This window comes from Triticum aestivum, chromosome 5D (assembly GCF_018294505.1).
Source record: "Triticum aestivum cultivar Chinese Spring chromosome 5D, IWGSC CS RefSeq v2.1, whole genome shotgun sequence".
NCBI classification, from domain to species: Eukaryota; Viridiplantae; Streptophyta; class Magnoliopsida; order Poales; family Poaceae; genus Triticum; species Triticum aestivum.
Window position 1 is genome coordinate 546520219 of NC_057808.1, and position 10577 is coordinate 546530795.

At 49.9% G+C, this 10577-nt stretch overlaps 1 protein-coding gene across 2 annotated transcripts; it reads left to right on the forward strand.

The window, feature by feature from the left end:
* The first annotated feature begins 5968 nt into the window (after window positions 1-5968).
* LOC123123709 (ATP-dependent zinc metalloprotease FTSH 5, mitochondrial-like) lies at window positions 5969-10210 on the forward strand. 2 transcript variants are annotated; one of them, XM_044544279.1, is made up of 6 exons: window positions 5969-6189; window positions 7561-7681; window positions 7905-8057; window positions 8191-8486; window positions 8594-9070; window positions 9155-10210. In XM_044544279.1, exons 1-6 carry the CDS (start codon window positions 6160-6162, stop codon window positions 9935-9937), a joined length of 1860 nt encoding a protein of 619 aa, XP_044400214.1. In that variant the 5' UTR covers window positions 5969-6159; the 3' UTR covers window positions 9938-10210. The 2 variants fall into 2 exon arrangements, with proteins under 2 accessions (XP_044400214.1, XP_044400215.1); XM_044544280.1 differs by lacking the exon at window positions 5969-6189 and adding an exon at window positions 6931-7093 and having other exon boundaries at window positions 9155-10209.
* The last annotated feature ends 367 nt before the right edge of the window (window positions 10211-10577 follow it).

The window sequence follows — 10577 nt, forward strand, 5'->3', positions numbered from 1 at the left end:
TGTGCCGGCTGTAACTCGGGCTCTGGCCTGGCCGAGGGGTCGAGTGGATCCTGTCCCGGCTGTAGGAGTACGCCTCTTGCTGCGCCAGTGCTGTCTGAAGGAGTTCCCTGACCCGGCGGGTTTCAATAGCCGTCGGAGAGTCGCCGTCGACTGGGAGAGCCGCCAGCCGGGCTGCCGCAGCGACCATGTTCTCCAGTGGGTTATTATAATGACCCGGGGGTATTGGCACGTACTGAGGCGGGGCAGGGGGCACCTGGGGAGGCCCCATCACCATTGGCTGAATAGGGGTTCCAGACCCGGGCACTATGACCCCTGGCGGGTTACTAGACCCTGCACCTGGCGTGTTGAAGAGATTGCATGGATCGTAAACCGGAGGGAGTCGAGATTGGGTCTTTTGATGCCTCATTCTCATGACCTCATTGGACGCGTTCTGATCCATCGTGAGTTGGAAGGACCGCGCCTGGATCAACTGAGTTTGGGCCTCGAGAGCCGCCCTCTCCGCAGCCATCCTGATCCCTTCCGCAGCAAGCTCCTCCTTAGCTTTCACTAGATCCAATTTTAACTGTGCCACCTCCGCATCATGCTGAGCTTGATCCGCCGGGTCAACCATGGCGGTTAACAGGGCCGTCATCTTGTCCGTGAGATCCATCAGTACCTGAGCCGGAGAAGGCACCGGGTTTCCCGCTCCAGCAGCGGGGTTCTGAACAGGCTGCGCGCCAGCCATAAAGACTCCAACCTGACTTGGCGGCTCAAACGGGTCCGGAATACTGTCACCATCGGAACAGCCCATGAGCCTGCCATCTTGAAGTTGATACAACGAGTTTGACTCATCGGTGGCCGACTCGCCGTCAGAGCCGGCGGCCGCCTCATCACCGGACCCAGACAGATCAGAGGGCCCTCCATGGATACATCCCACAAACGCGCGCCTTAAGGCAGGCCCGGCCCGGGCGGGTCGTGCACGCTGAGCCGTCTCGATGAGATCGGCGCAGAGATCCGGCTCAGGGCCCGGCTCACCAATCTTGCCAATGAAAACATGAATTCCGCCGAAGGGGACCCGGTACCCGTACTCAATTGAGCCGACATCGGGGCCCCAGTTTGCATCGTCGATGTAGAGCTTGCCGCGACGACTCTTGGTCATCCGGCCCACAGCGTATCCCTTGAGCCCTTCGAAGCTGCCCTTCAAGAACTCAAATCCACCGTGCGCTGGCCCCACGGTGGGCGCCAACTGTCGTGGAATTGTCACGACAGATGTCCTCGAGCTAGGACTTAGTCGTGGAGCCATCGCAACTAGGAAGCTTGAAGGGGTTAATGCGGGACAAGGAACACGAGGGTTTATACTGGTTCGGCCCCTTACGGTGAAGGTAAAAGCCTACGTCCAGTTTGATGTGGTATTGATTAAGGTTTCGATAACCAGGGAGCTAAACTGCTATGCCCGGCTCTCGATGAGATTGTTCTTGTCCCTAAACCGCTGCCGGGTCGTCCCTTTATATAGGGAGGCTGACGCCCAGCAGCTCTCAGAGTCCCGGCCGGCTCCTAAGAGTGTCCGGCTCGGACTCTCAACTTATTCTTGCCTTACACTACAAGTTCTACCATAATAATGATTGTAACTACGGGTCTTAAGCCATATCCGGGTCTTAAGCCCATCTTTGGCCCACCGTCTTTAAGCTTGGCGCTGGGCTTCTGGCAGTGACCATATGAGTAACCCGGCCCCTCCTGGCGGGTGACTCTAAGGTCTATATCCTCAACACCACCAGAATTTTCTTATCAACATGTTCAAGTGTTCGCACAAACCTCTAGGTAATTTGAAGCATGACATCGAGTAGACCGGGACTGCTTGGGCCACAGCTTTAACTAGTACTTCCTTCCCCGCCATCGACATGGTGTTCTCAAACCAGCCCTGGATTTTATTCCAAAGGCGGTCCTTCAAATATTTGAATGCTCCGTTTTTGGAGCTCCCAACATCAGATGGCAACCCCAAGTACTTTTCGTTGAGGGTCTCATTCGGGACATTCAAAACAGACTTAATATCATTCCTTGTGCTTTCAGGCACACCCTTGCTGAAGTAGATAGAAGATTTTGCATAATCCCGCTGCCCCGTGGCTTGACAATATGTGTCCAAGAGTTGGTTTGTTGGGAATCGTAGCATAATTTTTAAAATTTTCCTACGCTCACCAAGATGCATCTATGGAGTATACTAGCAACGAGGGGAAAGGAGTGCATCTACATACCCTTGTAGATCGCGAGCGGAAGCGTTCCAATGAACGTGGATGACGGAGTCGTACTCGCCGTGATCCAAATCACCGATGACCGAGTGCCGAACGGACGGCACCTCCGCGTTCAACACACGTACGGTGCAGCGACGTATCCTCCTTCTTGATCCAGCAAGGGGGAAGGAGAGGTTGATGGAGATCCAGCAGCACGACGGCGTGGTGGTGGATGTAGCGGGATGCCGGCAAGGCTTCGCCGAGCATATACGAGAGAGGGAGGTGTTGCAGGGGGAGAGGGAGGTGCCCAAGGCTGTCTTGTTGCTGCCCTACCTCCCCCCCTTTATATAGGCCCCCTGGGGGGGGCGCCGGCCCTGGAGATGGGATCTCAAGGGGGGGCGGCGGCCAAAGGGGGGAAGGGGGTGCCTTGCCCCCCAAGGCAAGTGGGAAGCCCCCCACCCTAGGGTTCCCAACCCTAGGCGCATGGGGGGAGGCCCATGGGGGGGGCGCCCAGCCCACTAGGGGCTGGTTCCCTTCCCACTTCAGCCCATGGGGCCCTCCGGGATAGGTGGCCCCACCCGGTGGACCCCCGGGACCCTTCCGGTGGTCCCGGTACAATACCGGTAACCCCCGAAACTTTCCCGGTGGCCGAAACTGGACTTCTCATATATAATTCTTCACCTCCGGACCATTCCGGAACCTCTCGTGACGTCCGGGATCTCATCCGGGACTCCGAACAACTTTCGGGTTTCCGCATACATATATCTCTACAACCCTAGCGTCACCGAACCTTAAGTGTGTAGACCCTACGGGTTCGGGAGACATGCAGACATGACCGAGACGCCTCTCCGGTCAATAACCAACAGCGGGATCTGGATACCCATGTTAGCTCCCACATGTTCCACGATGATCTCATCGGATGAACCACGGTGTCGAGGATTCAATCAATCCCGTATGTAATTCCCTTTGTCAATCGGTATGTTACTTGCCCGAGATTCGATCGTCGGTATCCCAATACCTTGTTCAATCTCGTTACCGGCAAGTCTCTTTACTCTTACCGCAATGCATGATCCCGTGACTAACGCCTTAGTCACATAGAGCTCATTATGATGATGCATTACCGAGTGGGCCCAGAGATACCTCTCCGTCACACGGAGTGACAAATCCCAGTCTCGATCCGTGCCAACCCAACAGACACTTTCGGAGATACCCGTAGTGCACCTTTATAGTCACCCAGTTACGTTGTGACGTTTGGCACACCCAAAGCACTCCTACGGTATCCGGGAGTTGCACGATCTCATGGTCTAAGGAAAAGATACTTGACATTGGAAAAGCTTCTAGCAAACGAAACTACACGATCTTTTATGCTATGCTTAGGATTGGGTCTTGTCCATCACATCATTCTCCTAATGATGTGATCCCGTTATCAATGACATCCAATGTCCATAGTCAGGAAACCATGACTATCTGTTGATCAACGAGCTAGTCAATTAGAGGCTTATTAGGGACACGTTGTGGTCTATGTATTCACACATGTATTACGATTTCCGGACAATACAATTATAGCATGAACAATAGACAATTACCATGAACAAAGAAATATAATAATAACCATTTATTATTGCCTCTAGGGCATATTTCCAACATGGTTCACCTCATTAGCACCCGTACTATTTGCCTTAAAAAAACAGCAGGCCGTCATCAGCGAATAATAGATGGTTCACATGCGGTGCAGAAGCTGCCACTTGTAGACCACATAAGTTGGATGATCGTGAGATCGACCAACCATGCATGCAGTAGTAATTTTTTTAATTCTATAATAAGCCCACCCGGCGGCCCATAAGGAAAATCAATTGGAAGGCCACCTGGTGGCCTCGTGGCCCAATACGGTGGCGCGATCTGAAAATAACCACCTCGACGTACACACGTTTTCAAAATAGAAGAATGAATAGATGACGGACGAAACGGACATATGAAGCACGGACGAATTTTTTGGAGGAAGAATAAATTGTCGCTTTAATAGTAGGTATAGATATAGATGAGGAGGATGAAAAACCACATTCGATGGCGCAGCCTAGATTTTTTAGCAAAGTAGCTAGGCTTTATTGATCATCGAGAATGTTTACAGGTATTACATGTGTATCATGAGGCATGCCTAACCACATGCGCCTTCCAACATGAAGGAGGGCACCATACCTAGCTAATTTATGAGCTTCAAAATCGAAGCCCTAGATTCAAATTCAAAACTATACGAACTAAAGACAGTTGAGGTCTCTCTGATCTCTCTCGCGATACCCCCATAGTTCCCACCCACTCCTTGGTGGATATGTGACACAACTTGTTTGCAATCCGAAGAAATCCGTAGATGCTGCATGCCCAAGTCATGACCATGGCGCAGTCTAGATGGCGGAGATAGGTGAGGATGTGGGCTGGAACCCAATAGCAGCCCAAATAGCTGCAGAAACCGGGCAGCCAAAGAACAGGTGGCTACGGTCCTCTACAGCCCCGGGGCAGGGCAAACATGACAAATTTGACCTGTGAACGAAAAGAATTCACAAAGTAAACTGTTGACAAAAAAATTCATCCAGCTGACCCTTTTATGTAGCGCCCGATATCTAGGCACTACACTATACTCCTGGCCAGCGTCGCACCTCAGACCGCGTAAAAATTGCTAGGTCAATGTTCAGTTTGTGAATTCTTTTCGTCCACAGGTCAAATTTATGGTTTTTGCCCCGAGACAGCGAGCACATGTGGACGAGTCCAGAATGATGGCACGTGTGTTGAGCCTGTTGAGGTAGAACAGCCGCCAACCGAATACACGGTTTGGCAACATCAGCAAGCCTTTGACGGCCTCAGATCGGCATGATGCGAATCTTGAAGGGCTTTCAGTACAATGGCAAAGAGGAAGGCTTTCAAAATTCAGACTTCCAATTGCGTCTAGCTCTCCTCTGTCAATGACTAAATTTAAGCACATCCTAATTTTCTCTCCTGATGCAATGCACATGTGTATGTGGTGATAATCTATGCGCTTCTGAATAAAGTATAACAAATAATGGTGTGCGCCACGCATCGGCCGCCTAACGCGTGGATCAGATCGGCCGCTTCTAGAGCCGTCAGATCTCAGGTGACAATTGCACGATCTACAACAGCAGTTTTGCAACATGAGCCATGTTGCACTCAGCTGTGCCAAGTGACAGGCCACATCAGCCGCATCCCTGCCATTTGCAACATGGCTCGTGTTGCGCTCGGGGGGTTTGCCACATGAGCCATGCTCCGTCCAAGGCATTTTCTACCTTTACAACGTGGCCTATGTTGTGACCGCAACAAACGTCCTCTTGCTTTAGCCGATCTGTAAGAGAGTTTGTGTTGCTATCGCGCATGGTGCAACAAGGACCATGTTGCAAACGAGGGTAGGGGTGTTAGGGTTGTTGCGCGCCGCACAATCAAAAGCTGGTCTGGCGGTCATGAAGGGGCGATGGACGCGTGCCCACTTATTTTTTGACTGAATAATAGTACTACGGCCTCGGCAACATACCGAGTTACATTGATACCGTCTGGCATGAATGGTGAGCTATGTAAACACAATGAAACTTACATTGATAGGCGCAATTCCTGCGGATGGACGATTAACGTGCGTGCGTGCGCCGGCCGGCGGCCTTTAATTAGCTGGACTCGATGGAGACTGGAGCGAGCGCAATGGTGCGTATACGTACGTAAACGATGGAGCTGGTTGGATCCATCGTACGGATGCGTGGCTCTCCTTCCATGTAGCATACGATACGATACGTGCGTCACATATATACACGTAGAGTACGTACGGTCGTCGATCAGAGGAAGAAGTAGCTGCGCTAGCTTGATCCATCTCGCCGGCCGACACACCACCACGTACGATCTTAACAATCCTTGCCGAGTTGTCGGTAGGGTAGGGGCGGCGGTGGACGGTCGATCTGCATGCATGGCCACCTTTCGACTCGCCTTCTCCAAGGTCCGTCCTTCGCTTCCTTCGTCTTTCGTTATTTTTTGTTGCCTTCCAAGAAGATTTTTGTTTCTTTTTATTTTGTGAAGAAATAATCGCTACTGCAGATAGATAAATAGATAGATTTTTTTTACGGGTAGATAAATAGATAGATAGATAGATAGATAGAGAGCGCAATATGTGTAGTTTTTGGACACGCTATGTCATACAATTTGATCTTTGTGTGTTTTCATGCTTTCACAAGTTTTTTCAGTGACGGTATCTGCAGTTTAATTTCTTCGATCTGATATAATTTGTTTAATCGATTGGTAAAATTATACTCCCTCCAGAACAGAGAGGGAGTATTAGTTAGTTGGTAAAGTTGTACCGATGGACCGGTACGTAGAGGCCACTTGTAATTTGGATTAAAACTTGCTTACTGATTTAACTAAGAAAATACGAGTTACATACCCCCCAAAAGTTATGTTGTTAGATTCGTGTTTCTAACACTGTTTTCTTCGAATAACTCGATATGTTTCTATAACTACGTATACTTTGCAAAACATAACTCATATTTTCTTGTTTATTAAATCATCGACCAAAGTTCGATTTAAAACAGGGGTGTGTGTTGTATTATTTTTAAATCGTGCTGTGCCTTTTATGTATACATATATAAAAACGAGTTCCCTCTTTTTATATATAAATGATGAGTACTAATCCCAAAATTAAAAGGGGAAATAATAAATAAAGAAAACGGATATTCGAACACCGACGGGCAATTTTTTTCCCCGCTCGGCCGTCGCTCGCCAATGACACGTACGACCCAGTCGCCGGCGGCGGGGACGATGGCGCCCGCGCGATTCTCCGGCGAAGGGCAGATCTGCCTCCTCGGGATGCTCCGCCCGACGCCGCAGGGCGAGCGCTGCCGCATCGGGTGAGATGGGGGTGGGGGCAGGGATATTTCCGTTTCCTTTTTACCGGGCGCGCGCCCTCCTCGATTTGGCCCCGTGGATCTAGCTTAGACGACCGGTGGCGGTCGAAGGGATCAACGAAGGGCAGTCGCGGCGCTAGGATGAATCGCCGCGAGGCCGTATCGGCTCGCCGCGTCGACAGAGGCTTCTCGTGTTCGTCTTCTTCTCCCCAAACAAACATTTTATTTACAGAAAAATATTGTTTTTTACAGGCAATTTCTATATGGTGCACGCCCAAAATTATTTACAATCCTCTCTGGGGGTAACACAATGCCTTGTCCTGCGAGACCCAAAACTGTTACTATTTCATCACACCGATGCTGAAACTGCTGTATTTCTCATTGTTGCGACTGTTGTTAAGTAGTAGAACCATATTTTGCTAGACTGAATTCTTTACTGAATCTTTCGTATGTGCATGTGTCTATTGCAGGCTGCAAGGCATCTTGCGAGGTATCGACCGGCAAATGTAGTCTACAATGAGGTAGCTGCTTCGGCGGCGGCTTCAGTTCCTTCTTTCAGGGCACCTGCTGCAAATGCACCGTCTGGAGCAGGTAAATCCTATGGCTGCTTCTCTCTGCAGCACACACATGAACTACGGCCTTAATCGGTAATATACTTATGTGGCAACTGCAAACTAGTGCTAAGCCTCACTTAATTGTTGCTCAATAACCAGGTTCAACTACACAGATTCCAGTTCTTATTATACTCTACGCGTCTTTCGTTGACTGTTGCCATCGCGGAAGTGAATTTATGCTGTGTGCTTAATCAATGCAGGTAGTCTGCTTAGAAATCTACAGCAGAGGTACCGTTCAAGCTCTGCTGGTCAGAGGGCACGGGGCGTGCACTCTGGCGCCACATCTCTTTTTAAACAGACTCATAGCAGCGATACAGAAAGAGTTATGCAGAACTTCCGAAAGCTAAATCGAGGTAGCCACCTTTTCTTTCTGTCACACTTACTCATTAGGACTATCTTGTAGTCTTTTATACCCATATAGATGACATATATACAATTTGGTTTGACGACTTTTGTGTGCACGGATGGATTCGACTCTTTATGCAGGAATTTCAAGTGCAGCAAGGGAGGAAGGGCGTGTTCTTGGAACAGCCAGTGCACCCTACTACGTAATAGAGAAAAGCCTACTTAAAAAACAGCTTCTGCGTACCGCTGGAGGCCTTGTAGTTACTGGCGTTGTAATCTGGGCCTTTGAAATGATGGAGGACATTGATGTTCGTAAGTTTGAAGGTTTGAAAGAAGTGCCTAAGGATTTGATGAACACCAAGTTAAGTGATGTAAAGGGGGTTGATGAAGCCAAAGCTGAGCTTGAGAACATAGTTCACTACCTACGAAATCCCAGTGTGAGTGTGGCATCGCCATCAACCTGTGTGCAGGTGTTTTAATTCGATATAATTGTTTCTTGATGCCAATTTGTTTTGGTGACAAGTTTTACATGCTTTATTTACAGAGATTCAACCGCCTTGGTGGCAAGCTTCCAAAGGGCATTTTGCTTGTGGGCCCACCTGGCACAGGGAAGACCATGTTGGCAAGGGCTGTGGCTGGGGAAGCCGGCGTCCCTTTCTTTGCGTGCAGTGGCAGTGCTTTCGAGGAGACTTATGTTGGTGTTGGTGCTAAGAGAGTGAGGGAGCTCTTCCGTGCAGCAAAGAAGCGAGCTCCTTGCATAATATTCATCGATGAACTTGATGCCGTTGGTGGGCGCAGAAACGCACAAGAACCATCGTGGTCAAAGCAGACTCTGAACCAGCTGCTTGTTGAGATGGATGGCTTCAAGCAGAATGAAGGGATCATCGTGATCGCAGCAACCAACTTCGCTGAGTCGCTAGATGACGCCCTTGTCAGGCCTGGGCGTTTTGACCGTCAAGTTCGTGTTCACCTTCCCGATGTTGTGGGCCGAAAGCAGATCTTGGAGGCTCACATGTCAAAGGTATGCAACACAAGGCGCATTTTTTACTTTTCGATGTCTCTGATGCGAGGCTTTGACCTTTTCTCCATGAATTCTTCCATGCAGGTGCAGAAAGGCATTGGTGTGAATGCGATGACCATCGCGAGGGGGACGCCTGGGTTCTCGGGTGCAGACCTTGCAAATCTAGTGAATGAAGCCGCTCTCAAGGCTTCCAGGGATGGGGCATATGCTGTTAGGATGGATGACCTTGAGTACGCCAAGGACAAGATCATCATGGGCACTGAGCGCAAGTCGGCGGCGATATCTGATCATTCCAAGAAGATGACCGCGTACCACGAGGGTGGGCACGCCCTCGTTGCTATCCTCACGGACGGTGCCGACCCTGTTCACAAGGCCACCATTTTGCCCAGGGGAAATGCTCTCGGCTTGGTGGCGCAGATTCCGGGGGAAGACAGCGAGCTCGAAGTATCGAGGAAGCAAATGCTGGCGAGGCTGGATGTCCTCATGGGAGGGCGGGTGGCCGAGGAGCTTATATATGGAGAAGCTGGGATCACGACCGGTGCCTCATCCGACCTAAACCAGGCGACCCAATTGGCGAAAGACATGGTCACCAAGTATGGTATGAGCAAGCGGGTCGGCCTCGTGACCTACAGCGACGACAACGCTGTTAGCGGTGGTGGCAAGACGATGACCATGAGCGGGCCAACGATGACCCTGGTTGACGAGGAGGTGAAGGCATTGTTGGACAACGCTTACAACAACGCGAAAACGATTCTCACGAAGCACCGCAAGGAGCACCAAGCGGTAGCAAACTCCCTCCTGGAGCATGGGACTCTCACTGGTGACCAGATGAGGAAACTAGTATTGAAGCGAGGTTTTATGTCTTGACAATTGTGATCGGGATCGGGGAACACCTTCTTGGCCAGTGGAGATGCATACATGAAGAAGTGTTGTTTTTTTCCTGATACTTCTGTTGCGTGTACACGAAATGTAAAGAGCGATGCGCAGGGTCTGGATTTCCTCTGACTTTTGTTTCTCAGGTGTGAAGAGAAACTTGTGCATATTGTGTTCTGAATCAGTAAAACTTGTGGCTTCGGTCTTAAACAACATCTGAGATTTACTCTGCTTTGTCTCTTATTCTCTGCTTTTCTGTAGGTCGCTGCTTTTATCCTCTAAGGTCGGCCCTACACACTTGCCTCTGATCAGTTCAAACCACAGTGTATGGAGGCCATGATCTGCTTCTAACATGGAGCCCCGATTTTTCTTTTAAATGGCAGCTGTACACTCATGTCATGTCATGTGCATGGCTCTTCTCTAACACTTGCTCTCATGCTAATTGACAAAGGGGAGCATTCGAATTGTTTAGTTGTTAGAGGCTGCCTCTAAGATTAGAGGCAACAGTAAGCTTGGAGGCAATAAAACGATGGCTCACAATGTATGGATGCAGCCTCTATGAGCTTAGAGGCAGCAAACCACTACACTGTGGTTGCTCTAACCGTGCACTTATTACACTAGATGCAGATGATGT